Raw genomic sequence first — 22,960 nt, forward strand, 5'->3', positions numbered from 1 at the left:
ATCCAAGTTTGGGACAAGTTGTCTTTGGTGAGAGAACCCCAGCAAAGATTTAAGATAACAAAACATGCAGAAAAGTAAAGCACAGAAAATATAGGCTGTCAGACCTTTAAAATATGCCCTTATGAGATCTAAAATTTGCCCCTTCCCCAGTATAGAAAAAAGACAGCACCTTTGGTAAGTTTAAAATGATTTACTTACAAACTCTCCAAAGGTCAGATTCATACAGCATTCAGAAAAATTGCACGGGCAGCAAAACTTGGTTAGTTACAGTGGTAAAAGTTCCTAAATTATTGGTACAGGAACTAAGGAGAGGCATGTTGGAGCCATGCAGCTAAGTTTAGCCAGCTTAGCCTCTTCATACACTGAGCTTCTCAGATAGACCAGGGAAGAACAATGCCTTGATTACCTAGTCTCTTCCAAAGAGAGCTAAGCCTGCTGGACAGCTTACTCTATGGTTTTAACCCCTTCATACGTTCATTAGACTTAAGCATGTTGGTTATATGAGGCTGGTTATCCCATAATTTGTTTATGTCTTCTGGACCTCTGCTTTGGGGTCAGGTTGTTCCTGACCCTGGTCTGAAAGATTTGGATTACGAATGCGAATATTGTGAAGGGGTAGGGTGGAAAGAGCTTGTTCAAAGACCTGTGACGGCACTTGCGGTACTCACATCAAAGAGCTGCTCATCACCTCAGAAACACAATACACACCTCAAGCTTCCTGGATTGGGGATTTGGCAGGCAGGCAATTTTAACAGAATTTAAACTGCATTAAATTTGTGCTTAATTATCACTCAATGTCACAGTAAACTCCCAAAGTGGGAGCTCCCTCCAGCAGCACTTCATTAGGTGTTATTGGATAAATTCATCCATCTGTCACTTAAGAATTAAAAAAAAATTATTGCAAAAATTATGAAAGGGGTTCTGTCAAAAAGGAACACAAGGGCACGGGAAACATACGTGCTTCCAGAATTCAGCATTTGAAAGACAGTCCATGCAACGGTCTGCTGATTTATGCATTACATTATATTTATAGTCTACGTTTCCTCCAAGGAGCTCCAGGAAGTGAAAACGGTTCTCCCAACCCACTTTCCTCTTCACAACACACCTGAGCAGAGGTCTGTTATACTGAGAGGTATTAATTGATTCAAGGTCACCCAGCGAGTTGCACGACAAAGTGGGGATTTAAGCCTGGGTCTAACCCCAAGCCCAGTCTGGCAAAGGAAGTTAGGTCAATTATTTGTCTAGCTTAGTACTGCTGACATAGATCAGATACAGCTCCCTGATGTCTCAGAGTCTTTCCCAACCATGTGCCATGGACGCAGAGGAGCGGTGGGAGGCATCGGCTGGGGAACCTCCAAGGGGAAAAGCCAGAGAGCCTGGGGATTCGTGGTGGGATGACGATGAGTGGTCTGAAGGAGAAGACTGGGGAGGAGGAGGTGTTGTAAGCTGAAGAGGCAACAGGATTTAGTGAGCTGGGAGAGTCTGTGGCAGAGAGCAGTCCGGACTCGGAGGCAGAAGCAGAGGCTGGAAAGGAGTGGGGCCAAGAGGCAGAGATGAGTCCAGCTGGGGAGGAAGCCAGGATGGCTCCCCCTCCTGCTGAGATGAGCTTCCTCACCCCACCCGACAAGAAGAAGCTTCCTCATCCCTGCATTATGCCACACTGGCACATTGCTTCATGACTCACAGCAATGCACGTTATGCGCAAAAATGTGGTTGCCGCCTTTGTCCTTTGGCTGCTTGCGTGCTGCTCCCAGTAATGTGTGCAAGCTTTCACTCACACAGGTATAATGGCTCGCATGGTTATGTCCCTTGCAAGCCCCCACACCCCTAACAGAACAGTGTGCCTAGCGTGGGTTGCAACCACTGCAAGGCGCTCTGCTTGTGGTGGTGCTCAAGTGGCCTTCTCAGTGGTGGCCCTCAGACTTTAGAACGCCCTCCTTGGGGAAGCACAACAGTTCCTTTCATTGCTGGGCTTCAGGTGCCAGCCAAAGGCTTATTTATTCAACTAGCCTTTGGGGAACCTAGTTACCCAGGTACCTAATCTTCATGCGTGTTCAACTGTAGTTTTGGAAGGTTGAGTTTTTAAGACATTAATGGTGTCGTGAATCAGTTTGTGTTGATGGGTTTTAATTATACTGCGTGCTGCTCTGGGCTGCCAATTGGGTGGAAGATTGGTTTTTAAAAAATAAATCAAAACGAACAAACAATATGGCGGAAATTGGATAATCTATCAGCAGCTGCACCAGACTGCAGGAAGTACATCGTTGTATGCAACACAGATTAAGTGTCATCCATGCTGTTACTGTCTCCACAGTGAAGAAGTGTTTAATCTGCCTTACTACAACTAAGGAACTGTTCTTTAAGCGGGGAGACCTCTAGTAGTAGAAGGTTGAGGATTGTTTCCTTGACAGTGGATTTGTCTGGTTGGTTACTTCCACCATGGGGTAATTATTATCAATTGCACCATGGAGGAATCCAACGGCCCACATGTTGTGACCATGCACCAAGACAAAACTCTGCATGGAGCAACTATTAGATAAGGTCAGCAAATTTCGTTCATGGTGCAAGAAAAACAGTTCAAATGCAACCAGTACAACTGTGGGTGGGCAAAGGATTGCCTCGGATATTCATCTTTACAGACACTAGTCTTAGCAATTTAGTAATCACGCTGGCCTCTCAAAGCCATTATGAGGTTGAGATAAAAGCAAGAACATCAGTGGTGGACACCGACCACTGCCTGCTCCAATGCAACCCCAATTTACAGATGTCTCTGGTCCTCATGACAAGCAGATGAAGTTTGAAAACAGGGTGAGAAGGTGCTGAATGAAAGAACACAGTAAAGATGGCATCCAGATTAAAGCAATGGTGCCAAGTTCCCAGTTGCAGAGCTTCCTCTGAACAGTAGATTAGTTTGCCACACGCACTCCTAACGTACAATTTAGCTATGGGCTTCCAGCTGATGATTTAATTCCCATCATCTTCAATGCTGAATGTATTGTTGACAGGTGCCTTTGGCACTAATCAAGATAGCAGCCACGTACGATGTGGCAGTCTTGGAGTTTGTAGAATGATGTTTGCCCCCAAGAGCATCCAGCCCTGCTCCAGTTCGAGCAAATAAGATGATCGTTTTGTGCCATCCGGTTGCCAAGAGCAGTGATGTTTTACTGGGCCAAGGAAGCATTTTTTAAAAACAGCTGTCTTAGGCTGCCGCGCTACAATTTAAAGAGAAGGAATATATAATCTCCCCTCTTCCAAACTCCTCCAGGGAATTTTGGTATCAAAACATTGTTATTCACTCAGATGTTTTAAAATTTTATATTTAATGCAGCTCGGCGAAAGGGTGAACTGGACGCCTCCCCATCGATTTGCTGTCTATTCTTTTGCAGCTTTAACGTAATTGCTTATTCTACATAATCCTGAGTCTGATTAACCACAAAAGTGACTTAATAGATTGTATGAGCATAAGGTACAAAAGTACAATGTTCCAAGTGTGACAAATCCCTGTGATAAGCAGTGATAAAGGGGTTGAGAAGCTCAAAGAGCTTCTTAAAATTTAGCTTCACCAACACTCCCCGACAAGACAGCTATATATGTGGCAAAGCCGTGCACCTAGGTGGTCTCTCAAACATTTATAGCCCACCAACCATAAAAGGGAGGTCCACAAGGGGCGTGAGAATCTTCCTGTTTTTGATGTGTGTCTGCCTGGTGGAGAGGAGAGAGAACGAGGGAGTCCAGTGGCCGGTAGGTCGCACTTAGCTGGATAAACCGAGATGGACCAGCCCAATTCACTGAGGAAAGCTTTCCTTCCCATGACTCTCCCAACTCGCAAGCTAGAATCCTGAACACTCAAAGAAAGTGGTACTGGACACAGATGTTCTAACATGGTTTGGGCTCAAGTTTCAGATTGCAGTTCTAGCTGCTACATGTCCTTGATTACGCACATGACAACACAGATGGTATGCATGGCATGGGGGAAGACCAGTGCTTTTTTTCTGGGGGGACGCATACCCCTAAACATTTTATGAATCTAACGGGAGAAGAAACAAAAAAATTTAAATGTTTTGTTTCTTCTCTAGCACGGTGAATCGTCAGTTCGTTGCTACCCCCGAAGGCGGCCTCATTTGCTGTCACGGTGTTTCCTGAGTCTCAGACGGAAGCGAGCGTTTAATGTGTGAAGTAGGAGTTGGAATCTAGCATGGTGATTGGTCAGTTTCATTGTTACCACCCCCGATGGAGGCCTCATTTCCTTTCCCGGTGTCTCCTGAATTTCCGACAGAAGAGAGCGTTTAATGTGTGAAGCAGTGTGGAATGAGGATGTGTGGTGTTTTTCTGATGAAAGTTTGGCCTCACTGAGGGGCAGTATTTCAATTAGGCAAAGTCTAAGAGCACATGGGAGAGGATAAGAAGGGGAAGATCCCATGGAACTCTGTGTGTGCAGTGTTGGTGACAACCTCATTTTAGCCCAAGCCCAGTTAGTGCACACACCCTCATGCCAATGTGGAAGTTACTGTGAGCTGTCAGCTGTGTGATATGAGGTAATGAATGTTCTTTGTACTTTTGTCCATTTACTGTATTTAGTTTCCCCAATTTGAACTATAAAATGGTGATTTTCTTGAGTCAAAATGAGAGTACTCCTAAATGTTGGGTTTTTTAAAGGAAAAAAGCACTGGGGAAGGTTTTCTTCACCTCTCTCATCACACTAGAAGTCATGGACATCCTAGTGAAGCTGAATATTGGAAGATTAAGAACAGATAAAATAAAGGGCTTTTCTCGGTCGGGGGGTGGGAGGGGAAGCTGTGAAACTCCCAGACGTTCCTGAACTACAAATACCATCAGCCACAGCAAACATGACCAACAGCCAAGGATGTTGGGAGTTGCAGTTCAGCAACATGTGAAGGGCCAAAGGTGACTTAGGATAGAGAGGTGAGCCAAGTTAATAAAAAATGACCCCAACAGCAAGCAAACAGTTGAGGCTAAAAGAATCAGAGGCACAAACTTCTAGAACAGACTTGTAACTAACCTGTGTTTTCATATTACCTCCCACATAAGCTAAGGCAGTTAGAACTGAATCCTTACTTTAAAAAAAAAAAAAAACACCTAGATGAAGAAAGCACAAACTACTTAGGATTGTTTTAAGCAATTCCACAGGATATTTCCCCCTCCCTACCTTAAATGTACTAAAGCATTATTAGGGAAAATACCTCTTTTTTGTTCTCCTTGTTTTGTTCAACCTCGATATCGATAGGGTTGGTTCCATTTGCTTCTTCTATTTCATCCTCGCTAGAAAACAAAAGAGGAAGAAAATGCCACATTATTTTTCAGTAAACACCAGACAGATCACTTTAAAGAAAAGACGGTGTGCAGGGTCTAATACAACAAAATATAATCAAAAAGAGAATGCAAGAATCTTATAAGGAACATCCAGGGGAGATGCTCAAACTAAGGAAACAATCACACTATCCCCTAAATAAGTATTAATGTGACCTGTATTTAGAGAGACAGGTCATTCTTATATTTTAAGAGACCATCTCACAAGAACTACTGAAGCAAACACGGGCTTTTTTTGCGTGCGAGCCACCAATCCATTACATCTTAGAAGAGCTATAACAAAAGCCACTTCACTGAAAGGTCTACAGCACTTGCGATTACTTATACCTGACACCAAGTTTCCAAACCTTAGAAGCAAGTAGCTGCTTTTAAGCTGCTTCCTTTTATTTGTTTTAAATCATTATATATTATGGTTTGGGATTATTTGCTTTGTAAGCTGCCATGGCAGTTTCATATTATGTCTTTTTGGAAGGGGAGCAATAAATACATAAAAAATAGCCCTGAACCCTTTGCGTTTGTTTTTGTTTTTTTAAATTCATGGGTCATATCCATCATTGCTGCTCCAATAGCGCAGCACACTTCTGCTTGAACAACAGAATCTTTCCCACCTCTCCCCCATCAGCCCTCTACAAAATCAACCCAAAGGCAAAGTCTAAGAGCACATGGGAGAGGATAAGAAGGGGAAGATCCCATGGAACTCTGTGTGTGCAGTGTTGGTGACAACCTCATTTTAGCCCAAGCCCAGATGGAGCAAACCAACTGGCAGAGGATCCTATGCACGAGAACATGAAAACAGCCTGCTGGATCAAGCCACTGGCCCCTGTAGTCCAGCATCCTATTCTCACAGTGGCCAACCCGATGCCTGTGGGAAACTAAGGAGGACATGATACACAAGAGCAACAGCCTCCCCTCCTGCGGTTTCCAGCAACTGGTATTCAGAAGCATTGCTTCCTTCAACTGTGGGGGCAGAGCCTAGCCATCAGATGCCGGTGAGTTCCAGTGTTATGAGACAGCGAAAGAAACCTTTCTCTATCCACTTCCTCCATGCCATGTGCTGTGGTCTAAACCACTGAGCCTCTAGGGCTTGCCGATCAGAAGGTCGGCGGTTCGAATCCAAGCGATGGAGTGAGCTCCCGTTGCTCTGTCCCAGCTCCTGCCATCCTAGCAGTTCAAAAGCACACCAGTGCAAGGAGATAACAACAACAACAACAACAACAATAAATAAATAATAATAATAATTTTATTTATACCCCGCCCTCCCCAGCCAAGACTGGGCTCAGGGCGGCTAACACCAGATATAAAAACAATTGATTAAAATACAACTTAAAAACAAGATTAAAATACAACATTAAGATGCAGCCTCATTTCAGTAGAAACTCAAATCAAAAACTTTTGTGGGATCAAAATGTCAAATCTTCACCAAGGCCAACTATCCAGACTGGTCCTACGTAGGCCAGAAAAAAGCCAGGGAAGTCCCCAAATAAGAGTTCCATCACAGAAGGAGAAAGGAAAAAAGAAAGAGGGGAAGGGGATCAAGTTGATTCCAAGCCAAAGGTCAGGCAGAACAACTCTGTCTTACAGGCCCTGCGGAAATAAATCAGATCCTGCAGGGCCCTGGTCTCATGAGACAGAGCGTTCCACCAGGCCGGAGCCAGTGTTGAAAAGGCCCTGGCTCTGGTTGAAGCCAATCTAACTTCCTTAGGGCCCGGGACCACTAGGGTGCTGCTATTTATGGACCTTGAGGCTCTCCGTGGGGCATACCGGGAGAGGCGGTCCCGTAGGTACGAGGGTCCTAGGCCATGAAGGGCTTTAAAGGTCAAAAGCTTTAAATAAATAGGTACCGCTCTGGCGGGAAGGTAAACGGCGTTTCCGTGCACTCTGGCTTCCGTCATGGTGTTCCGTTGCGCCAGAAGCAGCTTAGTCATGCTGGCCACATGACCCAGAAAACTGTCTGTGGACAAACGCTGGCTCCCTCGGCCTGAAAGCGAGATGAGCGCCGCAACCCCAGAGTCGCCTTTGACTGGACTCTAACCATCCAGGGGTCCTTTACCTTTAACCATGCCGTGCATTATTTTACAAACTTCTATCATGTTTCCTGCCTTGTCCTCTAAACTAAAAAGTCTGAAATGCTGCAACTTTTCTTTGTGAGGGAGTTGCTCCATTTCCCTGATCATTTTGGTAGCCCTTTTCCAAAGCTTTTCCAACTCTGCAATATCCTTTTCCAGGCTAGGAGACCGGAACTGTACACAATACTCTAGTTGCACCATAGATTTGTATAACAGCATTATGATACCGGCAGTTTTATTTTCAATTCTTTTCCTGATTATTCCCAGTACGGAAATGGCCTTTTCCAGAAGCAATTCCCCACTGAGTTCAATGGGCCTTACTCCCAGGTAAGTGAATATAGGGTTGCAGCCCAAACGGGGCTGCACACAGATTTTCTTGTTTGCTAAATCATACGGTATCTTTCTTTTCTTTTTTTTAAAAAAGGAAGGAACCACAGGTGACAGATTTTTCCCTGCCAGGCACAAAACAGCATATGCTCTGCAATCTGTGTACGTGTTTGTTTTAATTCCTGGCTGAGTGAAATCGCGTTCTTGTCAACAACAAAAGAATAAACAACGGACATCAAACTGGAACAATATTGATTGTCATGGAACAGGCAGAATAAGGGCGTTGGGGAAAACCAATCAATCATTTTATTTGTATGCCGCCTTTCTAAAGTTAAAACCATGCTCAAGGTGACTTGCAACATGTGAAAAATTACATGGCTACAAACATAACAGAAGTAGTCCTAAGCAATAAACAAAACATAAAAGGTACACAGCCAAATCAAACGATTTCCACACAAATCCTAAGATCCAAAATAAAGATACAGTGGACGCTTGGGTTGTGAACGTGATCCGTGCGGGATGCACATTTGCAACCCGCAGCGTTTGCAACCCACAGCGGTGCGCCTGCGCACGCGCGGATTGCAATTCGGCGCGTCTGCGCATGCGTGACTGCCGAAACCCGGAAGTAACCCGTTCTGGTTCTTCCGGGTTTCAGCGGTCCGTAACCCAAAAAAAAAACGCAACCTGAAGCATCCGTAACCCAAGGTATGACTGTACATAAAATTAACAGCAACAACAGCAACACACACCTCTGCAACAAAACACCTTAAACAATACTGCGGCCCAAGGGTCTGTCCAGCAGCTTCAGCTTTTGTAGCTGGAGTCAGTCCGGGCCCTGCCCTCCCAGGCCAGGTGGGAAAACGAATGTAAGATCTTGCAAGCACTCACAGCCCTAAGAGATTCCTTTAGATCTTAACCAATCCCACACTGAAGTATCAAGGTGCCTAATAATGACTTTAAATAAACCCCAGTTAATAAAACAAAAATATATTAGCAAAGTATTTCAAAGTCATCTGTCACCACTATCTACCATGAAGGCAAATATTTTATATTCTGGGATATATGTGTGATAGTTAACGTTAGCCATACTCAAGAGTAGACCCACTGAAATCAATGAACTTGTATCCATTGATTTCAATGGGCCTTATCACCCTATGAAAGTACCCCACACTGGGTGGGATAAAAATAATAAAATTATTATTATTACTATTAATTTTTATTTTTATTATTTTTATTACTGTCAGTGATAAGCTGTCAAACGGGGCCTGCAGACTTAGTGGATTTTTTGTTTGTTTGTTTATATTCACTTACATGCTGCTTAATCAACAGAAACCTCTAAGCAGTTTATATAAAACAATATAAAATATACAAGGAAATAATACTTAAAATGAAAGTTTGTTCAGTTCAGGTTTGGGGGAAGTAAGCCCAGGCGCAGATCTACTATGAAACTAATTAAGCTTAAGCTTCCAAGCTCCTAATCCCAGGGGGGCCCCAGAAGTGACTTTAGCCCATATTGCTTTAAAAAATGGGTCTAGTAGATTAGTTTTTTTGTTGTATATATTAAAACAGTCCCAAAGTCTGAGAGTCAGTGGCACAGATGCTGTAAAGGTGGAGTGTCACAGTAAACTGGCTGTTTTGCTGAAGAGCGCTTTAATTCTTTAGGCATATTGTCTCTAGAAAATGACATTTTCGTCTGAAACTGTAGGTGAATGTTGTTAGAAAAACCAGAAAAAAGAGTATTTTGCAAAACGTGCTTCATGTAATACGAGATGATCCAGCACAGCAATTCTAATCAAAATCTGAGATGTAGTAGTAATTATTTTATTTTTTTAATGTGGTGACCTGTCGTGGAACAACCCCATTGAAGAAGATAACAGTGGTTACCCAGACTTCGTTGCTGGTTGTGATGGGCTCAAACTTCAGAGACCCTGAAATGTAGGTCCTCCACTGAGTAAGACTAATTTGTACCAAGACTAAGGACAACTGCTGTCTCACGTGCATAATCAAAGAAATGCAGCCACAAGAACTAGAGGAAGCAGCCACTGCAAGGACAATGGCATATGGACACAGGGTACCCAGTCAGGTTCCACCTATCTCAGTACTATTTAGGCTGACCAGTAGTGGCCCACCACAATTTCTTCCCATCCCTACCTGGAGGTGCCAGGAATCCAACCTTCTGCTTGAACCTGGAGTTGTCAGGGATTGAACTCTTTCCCCTTCTGGAGCTCAGCAAGAAAGGGATGGAGCAAAGGCTCAGAGGGCTAGTTGGAGGGAAGAAGCAGCCCCAATCTGGCTCATGGATCACCTACTGAGCAAAGGGAAGAGGCAATGGCAGGGACTGGCAGAATGCCGCCAGGTGTGTCCCAGGGGAAGGTGGGCTGGAGTCGGAGGCCAGCAATTTGTGGGGAACTGCACCGGCCAGGAGGCAAGAGTTGGAGGCAGAGGAAGCTTCCAAGCTGGAGGGTGGAGCTCAGGATGGGTTGGAAGAAGCAGAGGAAGAGGCAGATCAAGCAACTGAAGGGCCAAGTGCTTTCCCACCCTCTCCTGCACCACTGTCTCCCAGAACCAGGAGCGGAGTGAAAAGGGAGGAGCAGAGGCGGCTTCCACGCAGGCTCAGTCTCCGGCTGCATGCGTGCAGCCCGTCGAGGGATGGTACACAAGCTAGTGGAGGGGAATGGTCCCCTGCTGCTGCAACTGCTTCATAAGAGTGCAGACCTGGGAATAGCTGCCTAGATTGGTTTGTGTGCTTCGACCCAGAGCTGTAGAAGCATCTATAAGTGTTATCTTTGAGAACAAGGAGAAAGGCACCGCAACTCAGAGACAGAGTTCATGCTTTGCATGCAAGATGGACCTGGCGTCCATCCCTGGCATCCTCAGTTAAAAAGACCAGGAAGCACGTGATGGGAAAGATCCTGCTTGAAATCCTTGAGTCAGGCTAGCCCAGGCTTCCTCAACCTCAGCCCTCCAGATGTTTTTGGCCTACAATTCCCATGAACCCTGGCTAGAAGGACCAGTGGTCAGGGATGATGGGAAATGTAGTCTCAAAACACCTGGAGGGCCGAGGTTGAGGAAGCCTGGGCTAGACAATACTGGGTTAGATCAGGCACAGGGAATCTGTAGTCCTCCATGTGTTGTTGGACTGCAATTCCAATCACCTCCGACCCCTGACTATGTTGGAAGCTGGAGTCTGAGAAGATCTGGAGGGACATCTCTCTGGCTTCTTGGACGAATAGCCCCAACCCAGCACAGAGCAGCTTCCCATGGGTCTAACTGCTGCTTTAATATGCAAGCTATATCATAGCAATTACTTTGAAAGAGAGAGATTAATATGCACTGTTTATAAAGTGCCTCAACTGCTAGGCACTGCACAGTTAATTATTTTGAAATAAACAAACCCAGCCTGCAGGCTTGCTGTCTTAAAAAAAGAAAAGAAAAAAAGACAACACCATGTAGGAAAGGGACACAAGCAAGGGAACATAAAAGGAAAGGAGGACATGTCTAGCAACAAGCTGTTAACCAGAACTGCGGTTTTTGTCTCCAGAATATGTCTCCCTCTCAATTTCCAGGTTGAACCGGAAGGGTTGGCTACACTTGTGAACCTCCCAGGGGTGGGCCAGAGGGCAGGGGTTTCTCAAAAATGTGGCCTATGGACCACCAGTGAGTGTGCAAATTTTGCTCAGGTTGTCCACAGTGCGCCTGTGGATTTGTGGCTGACTACAGGAGACGGCACTTCCATTGCATTAAAACAGTGATATTGATTTTTAATTTGTGTCTGCATTGCTTCTTTTATTGTTATTTTATTGTGTTACAATCTGCACTCCACGTAATACGGTAAAATATAAACGGTAAAAGCAGCAATGAAATTACAATTAAAACCACACAGCACCTTGCAGAGCACATTACAATTGCTGCAATGGGCATGAAAAGCCATTCGGAGGTCTGCCAAGACCCTCAACAATTTTCAAGTGGTCCACGGAGGCAACAATTTTGGGAACCACTGACGAAGGGCAACATCAGTCCTGAGCACGATGGATCACTGATCTAACCTATCACGTTTTGATGGGATTCCATCATATAATTCCAATCAGACGCTGGACCACCATTCACAGTGATGCTCACCTGTGACTTAGCATTGCTGTACAGGATGCTGCTGAAGAGGCTTGTGCCATGTAGGAAGGACAGACAACAGCGAGGAACTTATTGGCTCCACTTTTAATATATGCGTAGGCTTCAGATCCAATGAAACTGGCACACCTTTCCAACAACCCATGAAATTAAAAAAAGCTATTGCAGAAGCCCATATGACATACATTGCTGTTTTCTTTCCCAAACCCTTTTAGAATTCCTTCCACGGAGCCCGGACTTTGCACCTGTTTACTGCGGAACACTTCTGTTAGTATTTTCTGACTCTGTGGTTTTCACAAATCGAGGCAAAAATAATTTTAATAACCCAACGCAGGAATTGTTGAGGGGGCACCGATTCAGGCAACCTTAACTAATGTGCTATCTTGCAAATACACCACTGCTTGTACAAGCTTTCTAATATGTTGTATACAATTAAATGAAGAGAATGACACACACACACACCTCCTCCCCTGTTTCTCTCTCATGCTTTATGAATCTGTTGCTACCGTTTGGCTAGGCAAACTTAACTTCAAATCTGTGCAGACAGCAACTGTGCAGGGTTTCAGACAGGGGTTTGTGCAAGTCAGGGATTACTGAACTTGGAACCTTTGGCATGCAATGTAGATGCTTGACCACACAGCTACAGCCCCTTCCCCAAATGGGAAGGGGAAGCTGCTTTTTCAGAGTCACACGACTGAGTCCGTCTAGATCAGCACCATCTAAGTCAGTGGTTGACAGGAGCAGTAAATCACACTAAGCAAGCTGGAGTTAACTCTTCATTAGCAAAACAGGATCTGCGCAGGAGTGTCAGGCCTAATGAGCACAACTACTCATCTCCAAAAGGTCTTGCCCTGTGAAGCAGTTGCCGAGACTAAAAGTCCTCACCTCTCCACAGCTGCTCAAATCCCCTCCTCTCCAGGGCTTTTTCCAAGCAATCAGAGACTGCACCTCCATGAAGTCAACCTCTCCTCTACCCCTTTTCATGCCTCCTCTGGTTCTGGGAGACCAGTGGGGAGCTTGTTGCAGCAGGAGAGGGAGACACCCCTTCCCCTTCACCAGTCAGACTCATCCCTGCCTCTTATCCTTCCTCCTCTCCTGCTTCAGCTTCTGCCTCTGATGCTAGACTTCTCTCTACCATGGACTTTCCCAACTTGCTAAGCCCTGTTACTTCTTCAGCTTTGGACACCGCCTCTTCCCAGCCTTCTCCCTCTGACCACTCATTGTTATCCCACCACAAACCCCTGGGCTCTGAGCCTTCTTCCCTTGAGAGCTCCACAGCTGGCTCCTCCCACCATTCCTCTGCGCCCAACCAGCCCATGACATCAGTAGACAACATGGTGCCTTTCTGATGCTGCTGGACTACAGCTCCCATCATCCCTTGCAACTAGCCATGAGGGATGATGGGATTTGGGAGTCAGTCCAACTATCTCTGGGCGGCACCACATTGCTTGCCTCTGTTCTACAATGATAGACAGCATCTCCCCAAGGTTTCAGTCATGGGTCTCTTCCAGTCCTACTTGAGAGATGCCAGGGATTGAACTTGAGACCTACAAAGCAGACGCTGGACCACTGAGATCTCTCTCCTTCCTTTTTATTCTCTCTTAACTGTGGAAAGATCGTCGCTGACGATAATAAACTGAAGTGGTGGATAAAATTACGTTCGCTGCATGTGTTTTTATTGTTCTGCTTTACTGAACGCAGCAGCCCTGGGAATATTTATACAAAAGGGCAACGTACAAACTAACAAACGAAATAAAACGTAATGTGTGAAGGGGGCTACCTGGGTGGCTTTTTATTTCCCAGTGCACCTGCTGAAGGCGGAGGAAGAATGCATGTATTTGCTTCTGCATCCACCTTTGCACCTTGCATTTGTTGGATAAAACAATACCTTTGACTCTCAAGAATTCCCAGGCCAGCAAGCAATAGAAGCACAGTAACAAAAATATAAAGTATGCAGTGCAAGAAAGACAGTCACACACACACACACACACACACACACAACAGAGTACACATGCACACACGCAAACAATTGAGAACAATAACCGCAGCCCTACTCAACCATTTTAAAAGATGAAATTCAGGAAGTTCACTTAAAAGCCTGGAAAAATAAAAGAAAACCTTCGTCTTGTGCCTAAGTGAAATGGGTGTAGACACCAGGTGGGTGAAGTCTTAACGTTGAAGACCTAGATGGACTAACAGCGTGACTCAAAATAAACCAGCTTCTTAAGTTCCTAGCAATTTTCCAATTACTATTTTGCTTGCTCTGGTTCCAGTGTTAAGAGTAAGGCATGTTGGAAAATCATGCGAAGCAAGTCTACTACGCATGCCTGCTCCCTTCAGTTTAGCTGAAATAGTTGTAAGTCATTGGTGTTGATGAAAGCAAGCATCAACCCAGGGCTCAGGAACATTTCTATTCTGCATTCACTCATGTTGTGCAAATGTTCCCTTCAGTGTTTGCAACCAGGCACCCGCAGGCTGCAATTTTTTTTTTTTTTTATCACATACATTCAGATACTGGCTTGTTTACTGAAATTGGATTGGTGCTTTTCTTTTAAAAAAGGGGGGGGGGAGGCACCAGTTGCAATGCTGCTTGCTGTCTAGAGATCAAGCCAAAAACACTTTTTGCTCACAAGCTTATCTCAGTGATGAAATTAATACAGTTGCACCCAGCTTTCCCAAGTTTAGCTCAAGGTGGATCACAATTAAGAAACCAAGCACAATTTAAACCTGCAGTTTATCTATTCCTGGTTATATATATATATATATATATATTCACACAAAATATACATATGCTAGCTTGGTCCCTTTCCTAAATTGTAAGAGCGGAATCACCATCTCCATAGCAACAGGCTCTCATGACTATTTTGAATCAATATTCCTGCACTGCAAGAGCACTGAATTAATGCAAAATCTAGGCTCAGGCACATCTTTGTGGAGTTTTCCCAGGGTCCAAAGGTATGGGGAAAAATACCTTGTAAATCAGATTAAGAACACGTGCGGGTCTCAAGGAAAAGGCAGGATGGAGAGAAAGCAAAACCCAACAGGAGCAGGATGGAACTATTAAGCTATTTCCCCCTTTGGGACTATTCCCATTGCAAATTTTCTGCTTGCATGTCCTCAGAATAAGCCATTAAACACACACACCTAATAATAATAATAATAATAATAATAATAATAATGCTGATGAATGCAAGCCTTTTAGCTGCAAAAGGAAACAAAAGGGGGAAATTAACAATGGCAATATTAATGTGATGTTTCCTTGCAAACATAGAAGGTGTGAAAGGAACAATCTGTGTCTGAACGGTCATCTCTCAACATACTTGCTGCGAAGCTGGTAGCCAGCTTGCTGATTGCGAGAACATAGGAAACGATGGCTAGTTACACATCTCATTGAGACAGACGGAGACAGAAAGCGTGAATGGGCAGAAGGTTCATTCATATGTTGGCTTATTAAGAACTGATTGGCTGTGTTTGAATGGGCCCTGAGTTGTTGTTTTGAATGGCCTTAAGCTTTATAAGCAGTGACACACAAATGACTTTTCCCCTTAATGCAAACCAACCCTGCCCCCGGGAAGAGAATGCATGACTGGCTGACAGGGGGAGGAGAGGTGGAAATAAAAGCCCACAGCAAGGATCCCATTTACCAGAAAATCCAATTTCACAACAAGGAATTAACAGGGAAGCTGCATGTTCCTATAAGCAGGCTGGGCAGAGACCCTGGCAGGGACTCTCTATGTCATCACCCCACAAGACATGCCCAGTGTCCACTGGGCTCGTGAATCCTGGGGTACCATATTTTTTGCTCTATAAGACTCACTTTTTCCCTCCTAAAAAGTAAGGGGAAATGTGTGTGCGTCTTATGGCGCGAATGCAGGCTGTGCAGCTATCCCAGAAGCCAGAACAGCAAGAGGGATCGCTGCTTTTGCTGCACAGCGATCCCTCTTGCTGTTCTGGCTTCTGGGATTCAGAATATTTTTTTTCTTGTTTTCCTCCTCCAAAAACTAGATGCGTCTTATGGTCTGGTGCGTCTTATAGAGCGAAAAATACGGTAGTTATAAAGAAAGGTTCCTTGGGTAATTTAGGACTTTCCAGGAATGGTCTGCATTTGATCTCATGTAGCAGCAACTGATTGATAATTCTTGCAACTTGGTCAGATAGGCGCTATCTAAACAGACAGTCCTAAAATGCCAGGCTCCACCCCTTTCACTGTGTCAATTTTAGTTTTATATATACGGCCAGATACAAATGGGAAAGCACAGAGATGGACATCACTTGCAATACACTGCAAAATGCTGCTCTTTTCAGGGGGGAAACAAGAGCCTTGTTTGTGTGATAACTTCCAAAGGAAGCATTGCAGATCTGCAGCTGCAGAAACAGCAGAGAGCGTTTGGGCACCTGACAGGCAAACAGGTTTATAATGACACGAGCTTTTAGGGACAGAGGCTACAGTGTCAGGTGCAGCCACAAAACTTAGGCCACAATAATTTTTTCATTCTTTAAGGAGAAATGGTGCTTTCTATGCAATGTCATAATCCTGCTCCAACAGATCCAGCATGGACAGTGAACGGGGATGATGGAAGTTGCAGCCGCCATTTTGGTCACCTCTGCTATAATAATAATAATAATAATAATAATAATAATAATGTTATTTATACACTGCCCATCTGGCTGGGTTTCCCATGCCACTCTGGATGGCTTACAACATATCTAAAAACAGAATAAAAACATCAGTCCTTAAATACTTCCCTAAACAGGGCTGCCTGTTTGTTACATTTGTGTGAGATGCTCACACAGCATCAACACTGAATATTCCCACCATACAGCCCTGTTTAGGGAAGTTTTTAATGTTTGATGCATTACTGTATTTTAATATTTTGTTGGAAGCCGCCCAGAGTGGCTGGGGAAGCCCAGCCAGATGGGCGGGGTATAAATAATAAATTATTATTTAGAAATGTAAAGTATTGCACTTGGGCAAAAAAAATGAGAGGCACAAATACAAGATGGGGGACACCTGGCTTGAGAGCAGTACATGTGAAAAGGATCTAGGAGTCTTGGTTGACCACAAACTTGACATGAGCCAACAGTGTGACGCGGCAGCTAAAAAAGCCAATGCAATTCTGGGCTGCATCAATAGGAGTATAGCATCTAGATCAAGGGAAGTAATAGTGCCACTGTATTCTGCTCTGGTCAGACCTCACCTGGAGTACTGTGTCCAGTTCTGGGCACCACAGTTCAAGAAGGACACTGACAAACTGGACCGTGTCCAGAGGAGGGCAACCAAAATGGTCAAAGGCCTGGAAACGATGCCTTATGAGGAACGGCTAAGGGAGCTGGGCATGTTTAGCCTGGAGAAGAGGAGGTTAAGGGGTGATATGATAGCCATGTTCAAATATATAAAAGGATGTCACATGGAGGAGGGAGAAAGGTTGTTTTCTGCTGCTCCAGAGAAGCGGACACGGAGCAATGGATCCAAACTACAAGAAAGAAGATTCCACCTAAACATTAGGAAGAACTTCCTGACAGTAAGAGCTGTTCGACAGTGGAATTTGCTGCCAAGGAGTGTGGTGGAGTCTCCTTCTTTGGAGGTCTTTAAGCAGAGGCTTGACAACCATATGTCAGGAGTGCTCTGATGGTGTTTCCTGCTTGGCAGGGGGTTGGACTCAATGGCCCTTGTGGTCTCTTCCAACTCTATGATTCTATGATTCTATGATTCTATGATTACCTTTGACTCCCAAATTGTGTGTGTTAAAAGGTATTTCTGTTCAAAGAACTCCAAACTGCCTGCATAATTCTGCACAAAACAAAACTGCGAAATATGCACCTCGAAGGGCCCTTGTTTCTAGATCCTATGTCTTCAAATCCTATTGGCAAGCTTACCTTTCTTCCCTCTCCCTTTTCTGCTTCCGAGCATGACGATCCATGACGCTCGTTTTGGTTCTCGTCTTTTTCCAGGAATAGTAGAACTTCACCAGGCTTGCTATCGATTTGTCAGGAAGCTGCGGAACACAGAATATTGGGAGCATTGAGACACCCTGCGTTACTCACGCACCAGCTTCCAATCAGATAGCAAAGTTTGCCGAGGAAAACAGCCATGACCCATTGTGAGCAGAAGTTGGTAATTGTTGTGTTGGACAGGGCAAAATCTGATTCTGGGATTGCTTGGGGATGAACTAGCACTTGCCTGAACTGGCAGCAGCGCACAAAAGGCTGGTGCATGGGTTTTATGGGAAATCCAAATGCAGGTGCCATTCCAGAAACCGAACATAATACAACAGGCAAAGTGAGTGCATTATCACAGCCAATGACTTACGGTACATATTGCTGGTCTTTGACCCACGGTTGGGTTGCACAGCGACCTAAAACGGGTCAAAATAGCAGAACTGCTACCACTCAAACAAGTGTCAAAAATTAAGAAGCGGGTCCCCAAATGCATTTTGAGGACTACTAATTTAAAATCACAAAATAAAGAGGTACACATGGGTTTCGTTTGCGCATAACACCAAGCCACCATGGGTTAGCATTGTATGTGAACACAGCCACCGAACGGCAACAACTTGACAGTGTTTCAGTTGGTTGCTTCTTAATGATTCCTTTTATTTGGCTTCAGTGGAGAGGCTGGTCTTATAACTTGCCTCACGTTCCATAACACAACACCTTCCTTTTCAAGTTTGCATGTTTTTCCCCTCCCACCAACTTCTACCTGAGTTAGTCTTGCTTTATTTTCACTTAAACACTAATTACATTATCAGTTGTTCTGCTTTTACTGCTAGACAAGGCCAGCTTTAGAAAAAGCAATTTGCAATTAAAGAGCTGTCTCTCAATTGCATTTTTTCTTTTTCTTCCTTTTTAAAAAGAATGTGCTTACAACCTGAAAGGGGCAATTTTGCGTGTTATTTCCTCCTCTCATAGCACCTTATGTCCTCTGAAAACCTGTTGATAATGGCTGAGTTTCATCCACTGGTTCTCATATTGTATGGAAGTGGTCTTGCTTTGGGGAGACCAAAGTTCCTCAGATCCTGAGGCAAGGCAAGTAATATTCTCTTCACCAGCCAAAATATTATTATTATTATTATTATTATTATTATTATTATTATTACCCCACCCATCTGGCTAGGTTTCCCCAGCCACTCTGGGCGGCTCCCAGCAAAATATTATTAATAATATTAATAATAAAAAAACTATAGATGAGCTAAAGAGTACCCTTACTCACTTACAGTGATACCTTGGGTTAAGAACTTAATTCGTTCCAGTGGTCCGTTCTTAACCTGAAACTGTTCTTAACCTGAGACACCACTTTAGCTAATGGGGCCTCCCGCTGATGCTGTGCCGCCGCTGCGCGATTTCTGTTCTCATCCTGAAGCAAAGTTCTTAACCCGAAGTACTATTTCTGGGTTAGCAGAGTCTGTAACCTGAAGCGTCTGTAACCTGAAGCGTCTGTAACCCATGATACCACTGTACTTTGGATTTCTTGGTGTAATTTCTACCCTAGTTGCCTCTTTCATCCCAGCTGCTGATCTGATGGCTGCTTTTATAGTTTATTGCTTGGCTTTTAGAGTGAGGTGTTAGAAGAGATCAGAAAAGCCTGGCTGCAGGTTCGTGGATGGGGAACCTCAGGCCTGGAAACATAATAGGACCCACATACCTACGGGACCACCTCTCCTGGTATGCCCCGCGGAGGACCTTAAGGTCCACAAATGACAACACTCTGGAGGTCCCAAGTCGCAAGGTGGTTAGATTGGTCTCAACTAGGGCCAGGGCCTTTTCAGTACTGGCCCCGACTTGGTGGAACGCTCTGTCACAAGAGACTAGGGCCCTGCGGGACTTGACATCTTTCCACAGGACCTGCAAGACAGAGTTGTTCTGCCTGGCCTTTGGTTTGGACTCAGTCTGACCCTTATGTTTCCCTCCCCTTATGGTTTTGATTTATGGGCTACTTTTAAAATGAGGCTGCATTTTAAATTGCATTTTAACCTGTATTTTAAATTGGGGGTTTTTTCTATTATGTTTTTATTGTAATTTTACTGGTGTTAGCCGCCCTGAGCCCGGCTCTGGCCGGGGACGGTGGGGTATAAATAATTTTTTAAAAAATTATTATTATTAAAAAATGTGGCCCTCCATACTTTTCCATCCGGCTCTCGTGACCCTCCCCAAGCCACACATGACCTCACCAGTTTTTCTTTGCACCTTCCCTGAGTACTTTTGCCTGGCTGAGGTGTGTTCCTCAAAGACTGGTTGTGGTTTTTTTGTTTTGGTCCCCCCCCCCCCCGGCTTGGCTCAGATGGAGGACAGATAGTGTGGCATTCAAGGGTGTGAAAAATAGCCCACTATGAAAAGATAAAACTTACATTTGTTGCTCTGCCTACTCTTGCTCCTGGCCCCACCCACCCCTGATACATGGCCTATGAAAGGATGTCCAGAATGGAACTGCCCTTCTTCTAGTCTTTCTGAAGTGTCTGCTAGGTCACTAGTCTGTTAACACCAAGCTGCACTGCAAAGGCCTCTGAATGATCCACTGTGGGAGAAAAGGCTGGCACTGGGTGCAGTGTATAGGTACAAAAGAGGGTGCAAGTACAAAAGACAGAAAGGCCAAGCTTTGGGCTTATGCCAAAGTCAGCGGGTCAGTCTCACAGCGCTTTAAGAAAGGGCCTTGACTGACTCCAGCTACAAAAGCTGAGGCGCTGAACATACTCTTGTGTTGCAGTATTGTTTAGGACATCGTTTCCCAAACTTGGGTCTCCAGCTGTTTTGGGACTACAACACCCATCATCCCCAGCTAGCAAGACCAGTGGACAGGAATGATGGGAACTGTTAGTCCCAAAACAGCTAGAGACCCAGGTTTGGGAAACACTGGTTTAGGGGTTTTTGTTGGGGGATCTTGTTGCTGTAATTGGTATTAATTGTTTTTTGCATCTTTGTATTAGATATAATGGGGGGCGCAGGTGGCGCTGTGGGTAAAACCTCAGCGCCTAGGACTTGCTGATTACATGGTCGGCGGTTCGAATCCCCATGGCGGGGTGAGCTCCCGTCGTTCGGTCCCAGCTCCTGCCCACCTAGCAGTTCGAAAGCACACTAAAGTGCAACTAGATAAATAGGTACCGCTTTATAGCGGGAAGGTAAACGGCATTCTGTGTGCTGTGCTGGTGCCGGTTCGCCAGAGCAGCTTCGTCACGCTGGCCACGTGACCCGGAAGTGTCTGCGGACAGCGCTGGCTCCCGGCCTCTAGAGTGAGATGAGCGCACAACCCTAGAGTCTGTCAAGACTGGCCCGTACGGGCAGCGGTACCTTTACCTTTACTATTAGATATAACAACAACAACAACAACAATTATTATTATTATTATTATTATTTTTAAAAAATTATTTATAACCCGCCCTCCCCAGCCAAGGCTGGGCTCAGGGCGGCTAACAACCAATAATAAAAACAAGTTGAATGAATACAACTTAAAATGATCTTATGATGATCTTTGTGGAAACTGTCCCATTTGGTTGCATACTTTTCGATGTGCTTTATTTACTGTTTACAACTACGTTTGTTACGTTCGCAATTGTGTTAAACTTTTCATGTTGTAAGCCGCCCTGAGCGTGGTCTTAACTATGGAAAGGCGGCCGACAAATAAAATGAGGGTGATCATTTCCATCATTATGTTCTGATTTCCCAGTGCCGTTGCACCTCCAAAGGAATCAACCCAAAATTCCCTGCTCTCAAGCCATTCTGTCCATAATCTCTACTGGCTCCCTTCTGCCTGGAACTACCTTATAGCAAAGTGATGCTAGGTCTCTCTTCCTTCTAGGTATGTCACAAAACCCATTATACATCCTTGAAGCCGTGGGTATAACGACTTTGCACTCATCTCCCATTGAAAGGAAGCACTGAGACTGCACTCACTTTGCCATCTATCTGTCCACCCTTGGCATGTCTCTCCCATGGCTGAAATTTAGAGTGCAAGCTCCTCCTAAGTCACTTTTTGGCTCATGTTCCTGTGTAAAGTACCATACAAACATGGCTAGTGCTATCTTGGTGACCTGAAGTGACTAATTCTGCCATCGTCCTCATAACAGTACCGAATGCCACAAGAATGCACTTTTAAGCAGGCCCTGGAAAAGTCATTTCTTCCCGAGAACCTTTCAAGCACAGCAACCATATTTATGCCTTTGGAGTGGCTTGTTCATTTTTTGCTAGTTGCTGAAAATCAACAAGACTTCACATGGAGAAGAAAGCCCTGCATCTTGCTCACTTGAAAGGTCGTCTTTGTTGGTTGAAAAACGTAAAACTTGGTAGTCAAAGACCCTCAACTGTGAAACAATCAAAGGTGCTATTAATTACAGGCTTCTTTACATATTGACTCAGTTCAGACAAAGCTCCAAATCATCATTCGAAGGATTCCTCCACTCATCTTACATACCTTTCTCCCACAGTATAAATCCTAACCGTCGTTTTCCATCAGTCAATAATGGTGAACCCTTCCTCTCTCTGCAGTGCTGCAGTTTAGTGCTAACCATAGTTTGTCATAATGTTCCAAATCAAGAAACCGTGGCTTGAAGTCTGAAATGAGTTTGGAGAGCAAGAGCTATCCAGTTTGCAGATTTCGACATCATGGTTAAATGGGAAAGACAAAGCCACATAGGCAAAAGGATCGTGTGAGCTTGGGGCTCATTTCCAATGCTCCAAATCATGAAGCAGAGCCAGGGAACATGTGGCTGGGCCTAATGTGAGTTGCAAATCCGACAACAGGCAGAGGGCCAGAGGTATCCGTACCACAAAGTCATTGTCCCCCACCCTAATCGACATCATTGGCTAAACGTCTGCCTGTACATTACCAGTAGGAGGTGGGAGAACTCAATATGGGATTCCCATTCTGAGTAACAGGCCCACATCTAGCTCTGCCCGTAGACTAAAAAACATAATTATTATTTTTAAGAACTGGTGGTAAAATAGTTAAAGAACAGGGATTAAGCTGGAAGACTTGGTAGGGCGGGGGAGTTACAGCTGTTACTTCTGCTAATTAACAGCACACAGCTTTTAGTGTGACCCGTAATCTCCAGTGAATATAAATATAAAACACTTCTGTTCTTTTTTCTTTTTTTTAAACCCTCGAGGAAAAGCAAGAATGCAGA

The 22,960-nt window shown here is 44.6% G+C and overlaps 1 protein-coding gene across 2 annotated transcripts in view; it reads right to left on the reverse strand.

Annotated features, from left to right (window-relative positions):
* Window positions 1–22,960, reverse strand: part of RCOR1 (REST corepressor 1) — a 143,919-nt gene that overhangs the window by 27,355 nt on the left and 93,604 nt on the right. For both annotated transcript variants that reach the window (XM_080986562.1, XM_080986561.1), the window contains exons 6-7: window positions 17,724–17,842; window positions 5,202–5,280 (exon numbers count right to left, since the gene is read on the reverse strand). In XM_080986562.1, coding sequence (XP_080842688.1) covers window positions 5,202–5,280; window positions 17,724–17,842 — 198 coding nt within the window. The remainder of the gene's footprint in view (window positions 1–5,201; window positions 5,281–17,723; window positions 17,843–22,960) is intronic.

Source organism: Podarcis pityusensis, assembly GCF_964106645.2.
Source record: "Podarcis pityusensis genome assembly, chromosome: 1".
NCBI classification, from domain to species: Eukaryota; Metazoa; Chordata; class Lepidosauria; order Squamata; family Lacertidae; genus Podarcis; species Podarcis pityusensis.